Source organism: Xenopus laevis, chromosome 1S (genome assembly GCF_017654675.1).
Source record: "Xenopus laevis strain J_2021 chromosome 1S, Xenopus_laevis_v10.1, whole genome shotgun sequence".
Taxonomy (NCBI): Eukaryota; Metazoa; Chordata; class Amphibia; order Anura; family Pipidae; genus Xenopus; species Xenopus laevis.
The window spans coordinates 150,074,225-150,094,625 of NC_054372.1; the positions used below are offsets into that span (position 1 = coordinate 150,074,225).

The 20,401-nt window shown below is 37.0% G+C and overlaps 1 protein-coding gene across 6 annotated transcripts; it reads left to right on the top strand.

The window, feature by feature from the left end:
- Positions 1–2,624: 2,624 nt before the first annotated feature.
- On the top strand, positions 2,625–19,634 carry rsrc2.S (arginine/serine-rich coiled-coil 2 S homeolog). Of its 6 annotated transcripts, none has more exons than XM_018239782.2 (10): positions 2,625–2,822; positions 7,497–7,650; positions 7,740–7,780; positions 10,952–11,139; positions 11,889–12,020; positions 13,142–13,267; positions 13,415–13,494; positions 13,976–14,196; positions 15,331–15,420; positions 18,731–19,634. In XM_018239782.2, exons 1-10 carry the CDS (start codon positions 2,817–2,819, stop codon positions 18,908–18,910), a joined length of 1,218 nt encoding a protein of 405 aa, XP_018095271.1. In that variant the 5' UTR covers positions 2,625–2,816; the 3' UTR covers positions 18,911–19,634.
- Positions 19,635–20,401: the final 767 nt, after the last annotated feature.

A 20,401-nucleotide genomic window follows, 5' to 3' on the forward strand; every position in this document is an offset into this window, starting at 1 on the left:
ACGATACATGGGTGATATGGTACTGAGAAGTTGAAGCTTTGAGGCAATTTTCAGATATTTCACCAAAACCGACAATTGTGGGAAAGCCTTGCGACTCATTAGTTTGGAGCAGAAAGGCATGGGTACCCATTTTAGATTCGGTAGAATGTGTACTTTCCAAAAATATATGGGTTTTGGGGGTAAACATATATTTCTGTGTTTTTATCCCACAAAAATGCAGTCAATGTGTTGATTTTTCATTAGCTGAAGTTACCCACGGGACTGTTTGTATGCGCTAACTTCATTTTGGGGCCTCTAAATGCCAGATACTTTGGTAAACCTAGGAACAATGGCCACCAAACTGTTTGGAGGAACCCTGGCAATCATATTTAGGGTGCTTTATCTTGGTGCGTAACGATACATGGGCGATATGGTTCTGAGAAGTTGAAGCTTTGAGGCAATTTTCAGATATTTCACCAAAACCGACAATTGTGGGAAAGCCTTGCGACTCAGTAGTTTGGAGCAGAAAGGCATGGGTACCCATTTTAGATTCGGTAGAATGTGTACTTTCCAAAAATATATGGGTTTTGGGGGTAAACATATATTTCTGTGTTTTTATCCCACAAAAATGCAGTCAATGTGTTGATTTTTCATTAGCTGAAGTTACCCACGGGACTGTTTGTATGCGCTAACTTCATTTTGGGGCCTCTAAATGCCAGATACTTTGGTAAACCTATGAACAATGGCCACCAAACTGTTTGGAGGAACCCTGGCAATCATATTTAGGGTGCTTTTTCTTGGTGCGTAACGATACATGGGTGATATGGTGCTGAGAAGTTGAAGGTTTGAGGCAATTTTCAGATATTTCACCAAAACCGACAATTGTGGGAAAGCCTTGCGACTCAGTAGTTTGGAGCAGAAAGGCATGGGTACCCATTTTAGATTCGGTAGAATGTGTACTTTCCAAAAATATATGGGTTTTGGGGGTAAACATATATTTTTGTGTTTTTACCCCCACAAAAATGCAGTCAATGTGTTGATTTTTCATTAGCTGAAGTTACCCACGGGACTGTTTGTATGCGCTAACTTCATTTTGGGGCCTCTAAATGCCAGATACTTTGGTAAACCTATGAACAATGGCCACCAAAATGTTCAGAGGAACCATGGCAATCATATTTAGGGTGCTTTTTCTTAGTGCATAATGATACATGGGTGATATGGTGCTGGGAAGTTGAAGGTTTGAGGCAATTTTCACATATTTCACCAAAACCGACAATTTTGGGAAAGCCTTGCGACTCAGTAGTTTGGAGCAGAAAGGCATGGGTACCCATTTTAGATTCGGTAGAATGTGTACTTTCCAAAAATATATGGGTTTGGGGGGTAAACATATATTTCTGTGTTTTTACCCCACAAAAAATGCAGTCAATGTGTTGATTTCTCAGTAGCTGAAGTAAAGTCCTGAACAATTTGGATGTGCTAATTTCATATTGGTGTCTCTAAATGCCAGATACTTTGGTAAACCTATGCATAATGGGTATCAAACTGTTCAGTGGACCCCTGGCAATCATATTTCAGGTGCTTTTTCTTGGTACCTAATATAGTTTGGGATATGCGGAGCAGCAAAATAAAACCTTTGAAATGATTTTTCAGAATTTTGAATTTTTTTTTGAAAAACCGCTATGTTCAGACAAGCTTTTATGTTTGGTAGTTGGGAGTAGAGAGACATAGTTACCCATTTTGTAATCGGCAGAATGTGTACTTTTCAAAAATGTATGGTTTTCTGGTGTAAACCTACGGTTTCAGGAGTTTTTGCCTTGGAATCTAAAGCATGCCGTTTTCTGCCTTAGTGCTTTCAAAATTCGGCAATATACTGCCGGGAGTTTTTGAGGTACAGAAGTCCTAAATCTCCCTAAAACTATACATATCTGGTATTGGCACGTTCGAGAGACATAAGGCTTTCCAAATCAGTTGGATTTTCATCCGTAAAATGAAATATTTTTCTGGTATAAATTGATATACGATGAAAAATGGTAATTTTTAATTTTTTTTTGGTATTTAGCACTATAAATTTTTTTGCACAGGTGGAAATACATGAAAACTCAGGCAGATTTAGAAAGCTCAGTTTCTACCGAAAAAAACAATGTATAGTTTTCCTAGGTAAACTATAGGTTTCCCCTCAGAAAATGCCCCTAAAGTGAGAGAGCACAAAATGTTTCAAAAACGGCTGGCATTTCACGTAACCAAAATGTGAAATTCTGCTGGCACTTAAAGGGTTAAAATTGTTTGGTGCTATACAAAATGTTGTTTCATGCAATTATTTATTGCGAATAAGCTTCTAATAAGCAAGTTCTGCCTTGCATTTGCTTTTCTGGAAACAGAATATAATATGCTAATAACATCACGACCTCCAAATATATTTTTTCTGCAGAAACAGGAACTTTTGTCAATAGAGCATGTTCTCTTTAATAGTTCAATAGAACCACGTGTTCATATGATATCCATGTCATTCCCACAACCGGCTTCTTTATCTTTTTTTTATCTATACAGACCCCTTCCGGCTTCAAACGAAACAAGTAACATTTAGCAGTCACCGGTGTTTGTTTCTGTGGAAGCTGGAGTTTTGCGGGTCAGCAGGCGTGACGTAAAGTACTGTGAAACGCATACGTCACACAGCTTCCCAGCATGCGTTGCGCGTCAGCTACGTTCTTTGTGTCGCCTTTCTGTGAGCCTCCCCGTTTCGTTTGGCATAATATTCTATCTGCTCTGGATGGACTTGTATCCCCCCGATTTAGACGGTGAATAGTCATCGCAGGAGCTGAGAACGTACCTTGCGACACATGGCGGTAGGTGCTGCGAAGGAAACGAGCGCAGATTTAGTTGTAGAAGATGGCGCCCGTGGTGTATTGGCCATCCGAACTTCAAGTCGTACTCTTTAACCGAACTTTATTTCTAATATTTACTGCCGCACTTGCAAGTAAATGATTGTGACGGGAACGAGTCTTTTGTGATCACTTTGTTGCCATTCACGTTCACTTTGCAAAACCAACATGGCGCGCGTCTCACGTTTCCATAGATCGCAAAAGAGAAGCCGCAGGACCCGGAAACGAATTCTCACTAGGGTTGATGACTGCAAAATGTTGCAGAGTTTAAGTGGCTAGGGATATGCATTAACATGATCAATCAGTATTATTAGTTCCATACCTCCCAACTGTCCCTTTTTCTGAGGGACAGTCCCTCTTTTGACAGCTCAACCCGCAGTCTCTCATTTGTACTGGAAAGTCCCTCTTTTCTCTGCACTGAACAGCCAGAAAAAGAAACAAAGTTTCTCACTTAATTGGCTTTTAGCAGAGAGCCCAGAACAGCTAACAGGTGCAAATAAGATACTTTGTAACAATTTTGAGACACAAAAACACAGTTTAGATAAGGAGAAATATTTTCAAACTTTCGTAACCTGCCCAATTTTGGAAAACAAACATGGTAATTAGGGGGTGTGGCCACAAAGGGGTGTGGTCAGAATTGCTGCGCTACATGTGGAAAAAATTTCTTTGTCCCTCTTTTTACTTCCAAAATGTTGGGAGGTATCTTAGTTCATAGGGAGCATTGCTAAATGTGCTTCTTACAGAAGAACATAGGGGGTAGTTCACCTTTAAAAGAATTGTTCAGTGTAAAAATAAAAACTGGGTAAATAGGCTGTGCAAAATAAAAAATGTTTCTAATATAGTTAGACAAAAATGCAATGTATAAAGGCTGGAGTGATTTGATGTATAACAAGTCAGTCAGAACACTACTTCCTGCTTTTCAGCTCTCTTGGTTTACACTGACTGGTTACCCTGGCTACCAGGCAGTAACCAATCAGAGACTTGAGGGGGGGCCCACATGGGTCATATCTGTTGCTTTTGAATCTGAGCTGAATGCTGAGGATCAATTACAAACTCACTGAACAGAAATGTACCATGTGGCTCCCCTTCAAGTTGCTGACTAACTCAGTTATAGAGCTGAAAAGCAGGAAGTTGGATTCTGGCTGTTTTATTAGACATCTGTTCACTCCAGCCTTTATATATTACATATTTGGCTAACTAACTATATTAGAAACATTTTTTATTTTGCACAGCCTATCTATTTACCCAGTTTTTATTTTCACACTGAACTATTCCTTTAAATTCACTGTTCGTGTGATGTATTTTTGCTGTTGGTTAAGTAGCTCTGTTTGGAATTTGAGCATCTTATCCAATACTTAGATTACAATGTATCCTTACATCTAGGCAGTAGCTTAAAGGGATGGTTCGCCTTTAAGTTAACTTTTAGTGTGTTCTAGAATGTCCATTACTAAGCAACTTTTCAGTTGGTCTATATTATTTATCTTTTATCGTCTTTTTAATAATTTCTCTTTCCAGTTTTCAAAAAGGGGCCACTGACCCCTTCTAAAAACAAATGCACTTATTGTTATGGCTACTTTTTATTACTCATCTTTCTATTTACACTCCATCCTATGCCTATTCCAATCTCTTATTTAAATCAATGCATGGTTGCTAGGGTAATTTGGACCCTGGCAATCAGTTTGCTGGAATTGCAAACTGGAGAAGCTGCTGAATAAAAAGCTAAATTACATAAAAACCATAAATAATAAAAATTAAATTAATTGCAAATTGTCTTAGAAAATCGCTCTCTATATCATACTAAAAGTGAACAACCCCTTTAAGGGCAGAAACACGCAAAGATTCAGGCGATTTAGTCACCTGGCTACAAATTGCCTCTTCTTAGGGTAAATAATCTCTCTGAACTGCCTTCCCACCGGCTAGAATCTGAATCCCCGGCGGGATGGCACTCGGGCCGCTTAATTTTCTGAAGTCGCCCGAAGTTTTCTAATGAGACGACTTTGGAAAATGAAGCTCTCCTGGTTTCAGAGCACTAGCCGTTTGGCGCTAGTGCTCCGGCAAAAAACTGCTTGTTAGGCTGGGCGGCATGCCGCCCCATAATTGATGCCGCCCTAGGCCCGGGTTTATGCATAATTGCCGCAAATCCGGGCCTGCCTGCCGGCGATTTAGATTTTAGCTGGTGTGAAGGTTTTTCGGGGAGATTAGTCTACCTAAGAAGAGGCGATTTGTCGCAGGGCAACTAAATCTCCCCGGATCTTTGAGTGTGGCTCTGCCCTAAAGGCAAGGTTTGGATACAAAAAAGAAATAAAACAATATAGTTGTCGCCCTCACAGAGAGGTAGTGTTTTTAGCTACTAGTGTCCATGACTTCAAAGTACAAACTACATGGAGGCAGAAGAAAGAGGCTGTTATCAAACACTGGAGAGTTCAGTTGTAGAGTTGCCACACAGGATATTTTATACTAAAAACTACCCCTAGAAAACTAGATTTTAACAATTTTTAAAGATTTTAACTTTGTGTGTTTAACAAGACCCAAAACACTGAGTTAAGATCTGCTTGAGCATTTTTAAATATTGACAACAATATGTTATGGATGAAAATAAATGTAGCCATAATTCATATCTGAGCCTCTAAAATTGTAAGAGGTAGAAAAATGTAGACTTCTGTGGAGTGAAAATAAGAAATCATTGCCACATTTGTCATATTAGACTTGGGTCTCTATCAGTTAACTAAAACCCTTCAAAACAAAATGTTTGTGATGACCAGTTCTGTGCTGGTTTTTAATGCCTTGTATGACAGATTAGTACAACATCTATATAGCCCTGATGGAGGCCCAAAAATCTTAACCATTGCTCTGTTATTCATTCCCAGCCTACCCAAGAACACAATAGACTTCTATGAAAGCCATTATGTTTTAATTGTTATAGTATCTCGCCTTCTAAGTGGTATATGTGATAATTGTATCATTAAATTGAAAGGAAAAGTTTCTCTGCTTTGCTACTCTCCAAGTCCTACCTACTCAGAAGCCTTGTTCTGATACCTTGAGCTGATGAGATCTAACAAGATTGAAACAGGCTGTCTGTAAGTTTGGATATATGGCTCTGAACTATAAGGCTATATCTGTGCTATAAAACCAGCCGTTCTGGATGCATATTTGGCCAAAGGAACACAAAGAGTGATTTGCATGTCTCTGCCCATAATGGTTTATGTGAAAGTTAACATTTAAATTTTGGTATGAAGACAGTGCTATGTGTGTAGCATGAGGCTTATAAATACCTTCTGTTTTCAGAAGGCTTTACACCGCATGTCTTGTATTGTGAAGGGCTTTTTTGACTCATGTCAGCCCTTCTCACCCTAACCAGGTTGGTTTCTAAACGATAGTCACTCTTTACTGCAAGTTGGAGTCCTATCACCTTGCCTCCCAGCAACCTATCAACAGAACAATTGGGCATTTAACCAGATAGCAGCTACCTCACACCTTTGCTGAAGGTTTTTCCCGCTTGGGTGCTATTTTCATGTTTACCATGTCTAGGTGGAGCTAGGGAGCATGACATGGGTCGTGGTAAATGCTATGGGAGGAGAGAAACAATAGATGTCTCAAACAGTTCCATCCTGGCTCAATATGCTGAGATGGCTGCCTCCACACCAATATTACAGCTAGAAAAATTAATTTGTTCAAGAATAAAATTTTAAAGGGTAAAGTGAATTATTTGCAATATAAACCTTGTACCGTAAATTAAAAATAAAACTTAAAGGAACAGTTCAGTGTAAAAAAAAAAAACTGGGTAAATAGGCTGTGCAAAATAAAGTTTCTAATATAGTTATTTAGCCAAAAATGTAATGTATAAAGGCTGGAGTGACTAGATGTCTTAATATAGTAGCCAGAACACTATTTCCTGCTTTTCAGCTCTCTAACTCTGAGTTAGTTAGCGACTTGAAGGTGGGTCACATGGGTCATACCTGTTCAGTGAGTTTGTAATTGATCCTCAGCTTTCAGCTCAGATTCAAAAGCAACAGGTATGAACCATGTGGACCCCCTCAGTCACTGTTCTGGCTATTATGTTACACATCCAGTCACTCCAGCCTTTATACATTACATTTTTGGCTAACTATATCAGAAACATTTTTTATTTTGCACAGCCTATTTACCCAGTTTTTATTTTTATACTGAAGAATTCCTTTAAACCATAAACATCATGACAGAATCCTTTGAGGTTCCTATTTACAGAACACTAAGCCTATAATGTATGCCACACTGAGTTACCTTAACAATTATCACTGAAATAGAGAAATTTGTATTTGTGTTCAAGAAAGGATAAACAACCATATACTTTCAGGTGTTTTTTTGCATTGCAGTGACAATGTGAAAATGTATTGGTTCTAGGGTTGCATTGAGGGGAAAGAGAAAAAAAATGTCACTTTCTTGTTTGTGTGACAAGAAGTCGCATAACTTTTTTTTGATTTGATTTGGCTGAATCTGAAAATGGCAGTATCTAGGCCAAATCCTGTATACCGAGCCTCCCTAATAGGTTCTGAGGAGTGCAAACAATGTCTTTATAATATTTTTTATTAATTGGGGGATTTTTTTTTTAAATCTGCTTTCTCTTTCCATGTTTAATACTGCCTTGTTTCTTGCATATAGTCAAGTGATACAGAGCAAGATGGTGGCTCACCAGAAAAGCGCTCACCAGTTATAGACAAGCACTCGGAACACAGCGATCTTTCAAAATCCCCTCGGGGCTTAAAACATTATTCAAGATCCCGCTCACGTTCAAGGGAACATAAACGAAAGATTGGTAGGTTGAAAAGTTCATTTATGTTTACTGTTGACTATGGTATGGTAATTGAAATACTTATGTGCCATTTCATTTATTCCCTTCTGTAGATGAGGGTAGAAAACACAGAAGTCGGAGCAGAAGCAAAGAGGTAATTAATACTACTTTGTAGTGTATGGTAACTTATGACCGTATACAGTGCTTGTACAAATGTCTTTTAACTAAATGGTAAGTACCTGTAACTGTAAAGCACATTGTGTTGCTGCCCTAAGGTGAAATATGCTCCTAGTTTTCATTCTATTAGTTTCATTTCCCACTGTTTATCAACAGTATGTTAAATCACTGACAGTATATTTATATTATATACCATACTTTTTCTTTTTTGGCAGTTTTTGATTTTGTATAATGTTGATCGGCATTAAATACAATTATTGTTATCCTTTTTTTACCTCTGTCTTATTTTTCTTTCCTCTTGTATACATATGGATTTTAAAATTATCGCCGTCCACCTCTGTTCGTTCTTGAGCAGGCAGGAAGTTGGGGGGGAGGAAGCATTCTGAAATATAAATGGTTCACATTTAGGGTGTATAAAAAGAATGCTTCTTTGCTTCTCATAAAAACGCTCAAGAAGGTAACATTTGTAATCTGAACTTTAAATACCAAACTCATAATTTAGATGTGGTGTTTTGGTTTTCAGTTACTATAGGAAGCTTTTATATTTAATGATTATTTTGCTTAGTCCACATGATAACATTTCTATAATAAATCACACTCAGCGTGCTAAAGCACGAAGAGACTGAACTGAAGACGCTGCAGACTCAGATAGCAAAATAATAAGTCTACTTCATGATAAGGTAACTATCAGTTATTGAACATAATATTTGCCTTATACGATATTTTAAGCCGACTGTTTAAGGGGTTTTGTTTTACTTTGCCTCGGAAATGTCCTTTCTTTGCTTTTTTGCATACTACAAACTTCAATCTGATTTCAGCTGTGCCAATCATAATGTAGATCATGCTATAATCTTAACCTTTGATCCTTGAAACCATAGGTTTCTGTTGAATTTTGATGATCATGCTCAGTGTGATGCAGTTTTTGTAATTGAAACTTTGACTGCCTTTGGAGGTTGCACTTCAGCAGAAGCCTATAAGTATGTTTGACTGTATGAAGGCCTGCAGTATTCTCTATTTTACATTATAGACAAATAGTCGCTATTGGACTAAAGACTGTAGTGTGCACAATGCGTAAAACCATGGCTTGGGTTGTTTTATATGTTTATAGTGGGCAATAGTTTTGTAGGCAGAAACATTCAAGGAAGTAAAAAATTGTAAACAATACACATTTATGGTACATTGTTGCAACAGTCCCTTCGATAGTTGCTAGACCAGTGTCTTATGTTGCTTGCTATCCTCTGATGCACTAGTTTGCTTCCAATAAGAGCTGCAAGGTGCAGTCCAGATAAGACTAAAAAAAAAAAAAGGAATCCATAGCCCCTATTTTTTTACCAAACCATAGAAACCTTTTTCAGGCATGTGTGGCTCCCCACAACTTTCTACATATAGTTATTGTTCACGGGTAAATAAGAGAACTTCTATGCAAGAGGGTCTCATGTCCCTTGTATGACATGACTGATATCCTAATAGTGGATTAGACTAAGGGCAGCCATACTCGTGCCAGTTTGGCATCTGACTATTTGCCATACAAGCCAAATGGTAATTTATTGTCTGACATCCGCACACTTGCAGAAATAAAGCAATCTAAAATAAAGCAGACACGCTTTCACCTTACCAGCTGTTACCAGTGCCCTATACACAAGGCATTGATATTTGACATTTTCTGTATTGACAGGTAGAGTTGGTTTCATTAGGATTTTTTAGGATGAACATCTTTTTGAAGGAGAACTAAAGTTTAAATTACTGGGGGTGCCAAAATGTTAGATACTCTCTGATTAAAATTGTTTACCTGATCCCCTGGGACGGTGCTCCTGTTGGCTAAAACTGCATTAGCCCAATATATTTCTGCAGAATATCCTTGTCACCATCTTCTTCGGATTCGTCCGGTTTCTATTTGTCATTTTGGCAGACGTATGCTCAGTAGAGCAAAAGCCAATTTGGAAATAAAAAGCCAGCTTTTTCACTCATACCTGGATAGAACAGGAAGAAATATTGAGTCAAATAACTTCTGCAGAAATCACCCAGGCCAGTGCAGTTTTCTGCTAATAGCAGCACCCGCCCATGGTATCTGCAATTACAACCGCTGGTGGGTGCCTAACATTTGGCACCCACAGTGATTTTGACTTTAATTGTCCATTCACTTGTAGTTGAACAGTAAGGCCAGAATGCCTAATTATTTTGTATGTACTGGAAGCCTGTCTTCATGGCGGAAGTCCACAAACTGCAGCTGAAGAATTGCATATCATTAATATTTAATATACATAGATATAATGTTCATTTACATGTTTAGTAAAGCATATTTGCACATTTTTATTTTGTACAGTGTCTTATATGTAACACTTATATTCTGCTATACAAGTGGAAGCAGCTGCCTTTGCTATGGTGGGTTTAACGTATCCAGCAAATAAGTGATGCTTAATTTTCAGTGCAATGCAATCATTTTTTATAACCACATTTCTGACTGTTGGACACACATTTTACTCAGCAAGAACAGTTAAAATTAAAAATATTTTTAAATCCAGTATTGGTGACTATAACCCTTTAAATTCATCTGTCTGTTTTTAGGGTCAAGGCTATAACCCAGTAATGTTTTAATAAGTTAATACTTGTGTTTACAACTACATTGTAATTAATTAGTATAATGTATAATTTTTTGTCAGTTAAAATGACAAATCTGACAACCTTTTTTCTCTCCTCTATAAAGGGTTTTATTATATCATTTTTTTTTTTTTTTTACTTTCAAAAATGACCAGTTGAAATACCAAAGCAGTCTCAACTAGAATTCCCTTTGTGGGTTTCTTGGAGTGTTTGTATTTATTTATTTTTTTAAGCCTTAATGACTTTTTTTTTTTTTTTTTTTTTTAAATAAAACAAAATGATAAACTGCCTTTGTGGATTTAATGGAATATTTTCTGTTGAAGGAATATTCATGTAATTTGTGTGACTGCCATACAATCAACGTATACTTGAGGCCAGCTAATATATACCCTCATAGATGGCAAATCAGTGTTAAGTGCAACATCAAGTAGTTCACTATTAAAGCGAATCAATTATTGCTTCACAACATATCATTTCTCTCCTTTGGCATTCATACTAACTCTCTTTGTTGCACTATTTTCCTGAAAGAACCAACTTCTTCTTAAAACAGGCAAGAAGACATGAGGTTAAAGAGAAGTCATCCAAAAAACATCGATCTGATGACAGCATTAACAGAGATCATTCCGACAAGACGAGAGAGAGACTAAATCCATCAGACAATGGAGACGAAAGACATCGACGTAAAGAAAAAAGATCATCTAGAGGCAAAAGTTATTCCAGGTCTCGTTCACGTGAGAGGTAGGATTTGCTTGTGACCTGGGGGTTTCTGGATATGCGGTCTTTCTGTAAAATGTAAGGCTATTAAAAACAATTAAAAAAAAAAAAAAAAAAAGGTGAAAGAAATTGTTTTGCCACCAACTGAATTTATCTTATCAACAAAAACAAGGTAATGTTTTATTATAGGCAAATATGAACTGCTTTAAATAGAACTATGGGAAATGGCATTTCTGGGCTTCCTGGATGTTGCTTTACAAATAATAGCTCCTATTCATGTACCTGCCATATTAATCAATTAAAATCAAACTCATTCCTTGACTAATGTCAAGAAGTGTCAACTGGAGACAGTTTTTAGTTCACACATGCATTTTTCTCATTAGAATTTGCAAAATGTCTTTTAGTTTAATAATCAACAAATCTTTTGTGGGGGTTATTATAGGCAAATATGAACTGCTTTAAATAGAACTATGGGAAATGGCATTTCTGGGCTTCCTGGATGTTGCTTTACAAATAATAGCTCCTATTCATGTACCTGCCATATTAATCAATTAAAATCAAACTCATTCCTTGACTAATGTCAAGAAGTGTCAACTGGAGACAGTTTTTAGTTCACACATGCATTTTTCTCATTAGAATTTGCAAAATGTGTTTTAGTTTAATAATCAACAAATCTTTTGTGGGGGTTCAGTATTCAGCTAAACCAAAAATCTACGGCTGAAGTGCATCACTGATTACCACAATAGATGTGATAAATGTGCTCTGTTTTACAGACGCCATCGTAGTAGAAGCAATGACAGAAAAAAATCTCGTTCAAGAAGTAGGGAGAGGAAAAGGCATCCCCGATCCCGCTCTCGGTCAAGATCTAAACATAGACATCGAAGCAAGAGTAGAAGCAAAAGTCGGTAAGTTTTACATTTGTTTTAGGAGATTAGTTTATATGTATAAACTATATAGATTTCAAACTTTTTCTGTTTTCTTGGCATTGATTGATGTTGATGGGTTTTAAAGGGAATTTTTTGAATGGTCTCTGATGTATGATCCAGGTGCAGATTCTGAACTGTTACAACTTGCTTCATGAATTGATAAATTGCTCCGCAGCACTTATGGAATTTTAGCAACTATTTTATAAATTATAACCGCTGCCTTTAATGAAACTTTGGAGTTCTGCTCAGCATGGGCTAAGATAAGACGTGTATCATAAGACGTGTATCAACTAACATGTCATTTTAAAAACTTTACAGAGTTAGTGACTCCCCCCCCCCGAGCTAATTTTGAAAGACATAAGAAGGTGAAAAACTGAAATAAAGGGTAAGGGCACATGGGCAGATTCGGGGAGATTAGTTGCAACAAATCTCCTCCTCTTCAGGGCGACAATCTCCCCGAACTGCCTTCCCCATCCTTCCCGCCGGCTATAATGAAAAATTGCCAGCGGGATGGCACTCGCGGCACTTCGTCTTCCGAAGTTGCCTCACGAGGAAACTTCAGGCAACTTTTGGAAAACAAAGCGCATCTAGTGCCATCCCACTGCCGATTCTTCATTATAGCTGGCGAGAAGGCAGTTCAGGGAGATTGTTGCCCCGAAGAAGAGGCGATTTGTCGTCAGGGTGACTTATCTCCTTGAATCTGCCCGTTTTTCCTTACCCTTAGACTTCAATATTGGAAGACAGTTACAAGTAGAAAATAGAAAGTAATTTAAAAGGTCTTTCTTTCTGGTGAACTATCTGAAAACAACTGAAATGAAAGATGTATGGGCAGGTAAACATTCCTTTAAAGTAAAGCAGATGGTTGCTTTGTGCACATGAGTGAGATTAGCCACCAACCTAAGGTGGATTTATTAGAAATACAGCCAAAAGCTTGTATGTTAACCATGTGTTCCAGTGGCCTACATGCTGTATAGAAATTCTTGCATCTTTACATGGTGAACTTTATCATATCTTTCTGTATAATAAGACACAAAAGCTCTTAACAAGCTTGTTACATTTGTGTCTGACTGACTGAAACTATATGTAAATTATGTTTGTAGAGAGAAGAAGAGGAGAATAGAGAAACCTCGAAGGCACAGCAGAAGTCGAAGCTGTACACCTCCAAGCCCTCCAGCTTTTCGAGGGAGAAATACAGCTATGGATGCACAAGAAGCCTTAGCTAGAAGGTACATATTACTTACCATTCCCAGTCAGTTGTTGGAATGATTTACTCCTTTTGCAAATGACATGCCATTCTGGTAGGTTCACAAAACAGTATATCCTAGCACACCTTTCTATTTTATTTTCATGCAACATTTTCTTTTCCTTGTTAGGTTGGAAAGGGCAAAGAAACTGCAAGAGCAACGTGAAAAGGAAACCTGTGAAAAACAAAAACAGCAAGAGATTGCGGCAGGTGATGGATGAATAGATTTTTTTCTCTATACTTGTATCATTTCTGTACAGTATAGTTGATTGCACTTATCTGTATGCATTTCACTCATGTACTTGTCAAAGGGCATGTTGTTAAAAGTGACTTGGAGATAAATTGGTTTATAAATGGTACACTTGATACCAGAGACTTCAGCCTAAACTGAGTGCTACAAGTCTATGCCACACTGTAATAATTAGTAAATACACAATTCTGAAGGAAAAGCATATATATATATATATATATATATATCTATATATATATATATATATATATATATATATATATATATATATATATATATATATATATATATATATATATATATATATATAAAATATATTTTTACAAATATAAATAACTTGTGCTATGAAATGTTGTACTTTTTCATATTTTAAATCTTACTATTATCAATTGTGCTGTTCTCAATAACAAAAGTTGTTTCTCTGGTTAGTGGCTGCAACAGGTGGAGGATCAGTTATCAATGTAGCAGCTCTGTTGGCCTCAGGGACTCAAGTAACTCCTCAAATTGCGATGGCAGCACAGATGGCTGCACTACAAGCTAAGGCATTGGCAGAGACTGGCATTTCTGTCCCCAGCTATTATAATCCAGCGGCTGTGAACCCAATGAAATTTGCAGAACAAGCGAAGAAACGTAAAAAGCTTTGGCAAGGCAAAAAGGAAGGGGTAAGGAAGTTTGAATTATAAAATTGATTTGTCCATAGGATTGAATCTGGACAAAGATGGGCATTCAACCACATAAAGCAAATGTAAACACTCAAAACAAATTTAGTGTTACATTGCTCAGAGCTCTTTTTTAAGGTTTACTTTTTAACTGGTAACATAATGAATGTCACATGGTGGTCATTTTAATGGTCAACAGTCAGGAAGAAAATTAAAGGGGTAGTTCACCTTTAAGTTAACTTTTAGTATGTTTTAGAATGTCCTATTTGTATCAACTTTCCATTGGTTTTTATTTTCTATCTTTTATGGTGGTCACATTATTTTGCCTTTGTTTTCTAATGCTTTCCAGCTATCAAATGGGGGTCACAGTCCCCTTCAGCCAAAAACCTATTGTTCTGTTTTTATTGCTTATCTTTTTTTATCCTTATGTTCTAGACCTCTCCTTTTGTTTCCCAGTCTCACATTCAATCCAGTGCCTGGTTGATAGGTTAAATTGATCCTTAGCAACCAGGTTATTGCTGATTATTCACTTCTGGTGCAGGTGGTATATTGTCCGCCACCTGCATTTATTTCAGAAAGTAGTATGGTTCCCCTGGCACTTTGACTTATTTCCCAACTTTGGACTGTTGACCAAAATGACCAGTAGGTGGTGCTGGTGAAAATACATTATAAACATTTTAAACCATCTAATACCTTGACCGATTAAGAATGGAAATCACAAGTTTGTGTTTGCTTAGACTTAAGTTGATGTAGTTTTTTTTTTTTTTTAATTGAATAATTATGGGTGGGTTTATTTGGGGTATGGCTAGATATATAGTCGAACTAAAAACAGAGTGAAGCAGTCCTTAATAACTTTACAATATTCAAGTAACTTGTAACACTGGATCTAAAAAAAAATATCTACACTTCCTAGAATAAGTTCTACTATATTTTGAATGATTTATCTACTATTAACTTACCTTAGGCTTATTTATAGTACTACAACTTTGGTACTACTGTTCAATTCATATTGTATATGATCTTAAGGTAATTTCCTAAATGCATATAACGACAGTCATGAAAGAAATTTTGTCTTCAACTGCATTTCTGCATTCCAATTGACGTTTTGACGAGTTACTCATTTTTTTTTCACTCTAGGATAAATCTCAGTCTGCGGAAATATGGGAAAAACTTAATTTTGGTAACAAGGACCAAAATGTGAAGTTTAGAAAGTTAATGGGAATAAAGGTATGTTTCTCTGTAAACTAAAATTGACTTTTTTTTTTTTTTTTTGATGGAAAGAATTGATTTTAATTAAAAAAAAATACATACAGTTTTATACATTGTGTTTTAATGACTAGAAGTCCATATTCTGATATTAATGCCTTGAGGGTTAGTTGCATGTTTTTGGTGGTGTAAGCATTGTTGCTATCAGAAACAGGTTCAATTATTCTCATTGTGGTTGTTCATAGTTGTGATTTTTTATTAAGTTACTACTGCAAAGTTGTGCAGTTTGTTTTTCTTTCTTCGTATAGGTATGGGATCAGTTATCTGGAAACCTGTTATCTAGAAAGCTCCAAATTATGGCAAGGCCGTATCCCATAGATCCATTATAATCAAATAATACGATTTTTTTAAAATGACTTCCTTATTCCCTGTAATAATTAAACAGTGCCTTGTACTTGATTCAAACTAATATATAGTTAATACTTATTGTAAGCAAAACCGGCCTATTGGGTTTATTTAATGTTTACATTATTTTCTAGTAGTCTTCAGGCACGAATTATGGAAAGCCCCACGTCCCAAGCATTCCGGATAACGGGTCCTATACCTGTAGTTGCCTGTACACTGCTGGGCCCATTTAGTTGCCATGCATCAAACATCAAAACTATAAATAAGCTGTTGTATATAAAGTGGGATCTGCGCTGTAGAGCTTACACCTTTAATAAAGATGCTTCATAGAAAATTGGGCAGGTCAGTGTAGCAGTTGGTATTGATAGAGAGAAAACTGTAAAAATACATCTATTATGAGTTCACCTACAAAAAGTATTCCTAGATTTATGCTGATATGACTTTTTCACTTCTCTGTGAATATTCCTTTATAATCTACAGTCATTTCCCTATGGGACCAGACTGTAAATTATATCCTTATAAACGGTGTGTTCTTTCGTCAGAACGTGCCGTTTATAAGCTTAACGAGACGGCACTCGCAGCTGCTGCCTTCTCCTCTACACTTGCTTCCCACCACTATAGCTTTCGGGCTCCACTTTTCATCACTTCCCACAAAATGATTTACCGGTTTTATGCGATGCAGGGCTTCTCTATCCTTCATCGCATGTCTCACTCCTGTCACAAGTCTCCTGCAGCTGCCTTCCTGGTGTCGCTTTCCTCACAAGATTCCTCTCCATTTTCGCTCCCCCTCCCGTCCAGTGTCTGAAGTCTCGCTCTGCCTCCCTTACATTACCAAAGTCTCGCTCTGCCTCCCTTACACTACCAAAGTCTCGCTCCGCCTCCCTTACACTACCAAAGTCTCGCTCCGCCTCCCTTACACTACCAAAGTCTCGCTCCGCCTCCCTTACACTACCAAAGTCTCGCTCCGCCTCCCTTACACTACCAAAGTCTCGCTCCGCCTCCCTTACACTACCAAAGTCTCGCTCCGCCTCCCTTACACTACCAAAGTCTCGCTCCGCCTCCCTTACACTACCAAAGTCTCGCTCCGCCTCCCTTACACTACCAAAGTCTCGCTCCGCCTCCCTTACACTACCAAAGTCTCGCTCTGCCTCCCTTACACTACCAAAGTCTCGCTCTGCCTCCCTTACACTACCAAAGTCTCGCTCTGCCTCCCTTACACTACCAAAGTCTCGCTCCCCCTCCTTCCCTGCATGACCCGTCTCTGATGTAGTAAAAGAAAATGATGTCACACAGAGGGGGGAGCGATACTTTAGATAGTGGACGGGAGGTGGAGTGAAAATGTAGAGGAATCCTGTGAGGAAAAGAGCGACACCAGGGAGGCAGCTGCAGGAGACGTGTGCCATTTAGAAAGCAAAAATTAAATACAGGTACCTAAAAGTGCTGCAGTTAAAGATAAAAATCAACTTGTAGAGACACTTCAAAAAAAGTAAAAGTAAAACTGAACCCAGAAACTGTAGATTATAATGGATAATGTACCCCCCACTTAAAATTTATAAAGATATTAATAGTCACCTCGGAGTTATGTGACCTGTATAAAAGCTTTTATATGGTCACATAACTCCGAGGTAACATAATATCTTTATAAATTACAGTAGGGGGTACATTATCCACTATATAATCTACAGTCTGGTCATTTCCCTATGGGACCAGACTGTAAATTATATCCTTATAAACGGCGCGTTCTGACGTCAGAACGCGCCATTTATAACCGGGGCCCCAGGCCCCCGAATTTGACGCAGCGCGTCGGAAACTTGACACCGCATGTCCGAAACGGACGCCTGTGAGCCCAGAATGGACGCCGGCGTGCCCAAAATTATAATATCTTTATAAATTACAGTAGGGGGTACATTATCCACTATATAATGAATGTTAATTATATATAAACCTCCACAATCGTTCCCAGTAAAAGAAAACTATTATTAAAGGGGTTTTCCACCTTTGAGTTAGCTTTAAGTATGGTGTAGTAAGTGATATTCTGAGACCATTACAATAGGTTTTTTTGTGGTTTTTAAGTGTTTTATTCAGCAGCTCTCCAGTTGTAATTTCAGCAGTCTGGTTGCTAGGGTCCAATTTACCCCAGCAATCGTGCATTGATATGAATGAGAGACTGGGATATGAATAGGAGAGGCCTGTTTAGTAATAAAAAGTAGCAATAGCATTATATGTGTAGCCTTACAGAGTCGGAAGAAAGCAACTAATTAAGTTCTAAAATAAATAAATAAACAGACTTGAGAAGTCACTTAGAACTGGCCATTATAAAACATACTAAAGGGTAACTTCAAGGCGAACCACCCCTTTTAAAGCTTCTTAGTAAATTATCCCTTTTTTTTTCTTTGCAAAATAACTGATAGTCATGAATATTAAACATAAACATAAAACCTGAACCCTTATTAGTGGATTATTTCCCCCAATGCTAAATCCTGTTACTAACTATAAAGTGAATGTAAACCCAAAAATAACACTTTGCTTAATAAAACAATATTTCAATCTAAAACCAGAATACATTCATGACACATTTTAAGCAACCGTAGTTTTTTTTTTTTTTGTTAAAGTATAAAAAGTGTTTCTCTTTATCTCTAGTCATGGCTCTACCCTCTTAAACAATATTGCAAAATTCCACTTTGCCACCAACGTCTGGTCTCTTTTTAATAGGCTAGCGTCTGCTTCATTGTTTTAAAAGTCAGGCTCTCTTTCATGAAAATGTGTATCTACCTTTCAGGCAATATTCTTAACGTAGATGACTAATAACCATTTATTTTTTGAGAAATGTATAATTACTTTATTGCTAATGTCATTTGTATTTATATTAGAAATTGATTCTAAATTTCCTTTTTTTTTTTTTTTTTTATATGTAACTGTATTCTAGAATGAGGAAGAAACTGCAACTAGTTCAGTTGATGCTGAAAGTTTTAAGACACTGATGCAACAAGAGGAGATGTTTCGAAATTTGGATGCGCAGTATGAAATGGCAAGATCACAAACTCATACTCAGAGAGGAATGGGCTTTGGTTTTACTTCATCAATGCGAGGAATGGATGCTGTGTGAAGAAAAAAAAAATTGGATTTTTAAGTCTTTGGACTTGTCAATAGTTCATGTTCTTGTAACCAAAAAGCTAGAGTTCTAGCTTGCATGGATATTGCATTGACTTTAACTTATTAAAAATGAATTATTATTTTTTTGTAAATAGATCTGTGATATGGCGTTAGTAATGTTTTTCGACTATTTTCATTAAAATGAGAATAGGAAGCTATTTTAGTTTCTACTTGGTAGACTTGTTTGACACATGCTGTTGATATGAAGACATTCATGTTGGTGTAATACCTAAATGGGTGCAATGTTTCTAAACATAATAATGTTATGAAATGTTCCATAAGATATTGCTCCAGATCAGGCTGAATGTTGTTAAAGTTGTTTATTCTTATCAGTGGGTTTTTAAATAAGACACTGAACCTTATTTAAATGTTCTTTTTGTACATCATGATTAAAAACCATACCCATAAAAAGTTTGTTTACACTAAACAAGTTTCAAAAGTTAATAGTAGCTTTTTTTTGTCTTCCACTACACTGATGCCAAGATGAGACCCTATATAATTTCAGAGTACGCTGATTTGTTTTCTTCAGTTTGAGCTTAACCTAAATTGGTTAGTAGTTTTTCATTATTGCTAATTGTGACTTGTTTTTGTCCATTCATTTTGTTGCTTAGAGTTAAGTCTTTTATGCAATGGACAGGTGGACAGAAAAATGTAGAATAAAAGTTGCATTAATGCTACATATGTGGTGCTGAATTTTGTGGTTATGTTCTAAAGCATAGATAATAACTGCCATCTTAAAAATTAGCTCCTTAGTGTAGGAAATGTTCAGGTTTTATTTTTACTATTGGTTTAAATGGTTGCTGCAAATGTAGTGGCTTCTGATTTAGTTGTCTGTTTGCGGTTTCATATTGGCAGTTATAAAGGAGGAGTTGTCTGTTTTTATAAAGACTCCTACAAAGTTGTAATTGTAGTTCTTTCAAAATATTGCTGGAATGAGTTAAAGGGGATATTAACCTTTTGCAAAGTCCTACCACTGTGCAAATGGAGAGAGGAATGGAGTTAGGGTGACTAGATTGGTGTTGACAATGCATGCAAAAGAATGAAAAACCAAGTATGTATTTAACCACAAACCTATGTTCATTCTAATTCCTAATGACTATGTACGCGGGAAAAAAAACTAATTGTGTGCACACTTTTAGACTTTTGTGCACATTTCTAAACCCTGTTCAGGTCAGAATAAAAAAAATTGCGTTTCCACACACAATTTGTTGTGTTCACTGGCCTCAAAATGTGCACAGCTTAAAGAAAACTGTCCTTGTTTCTTGCTGCCAATGTCGTGTGTGTGTGGTCCAGGCTCCAGATGGATAACCCCATCCTGCAGGATTGTGCCATAGATTAAAGGATTAGTTACACCAACAAATGAAAGTGTAATGAAAATATATTGTACAGTTGCCCTGTACTTGTAAAACAGATGTTTGCTTTACAAACACAACTATAGTTTATA

Excerpts from the sequence above, each read along its gene's own strand:
- rsrc2.S (XM_018239774.2), top strand. Across the intron at positions 12,021-13,141 it reads AAGAGTAGAAGCAAAAGTCG|AGAGAAGAAGAGGAGAATAG; the intron begins GTAAGTTTTACA and ends TTATGTTTGTAG. Across the intron at positions 15,421-18,730 it reads GAAAGTTAATGGGAATAAAG|AATGAGGAAGAAACTGCAAC; the intron begins GTATGTTTCTCT and ends ACTGTATTCTAG.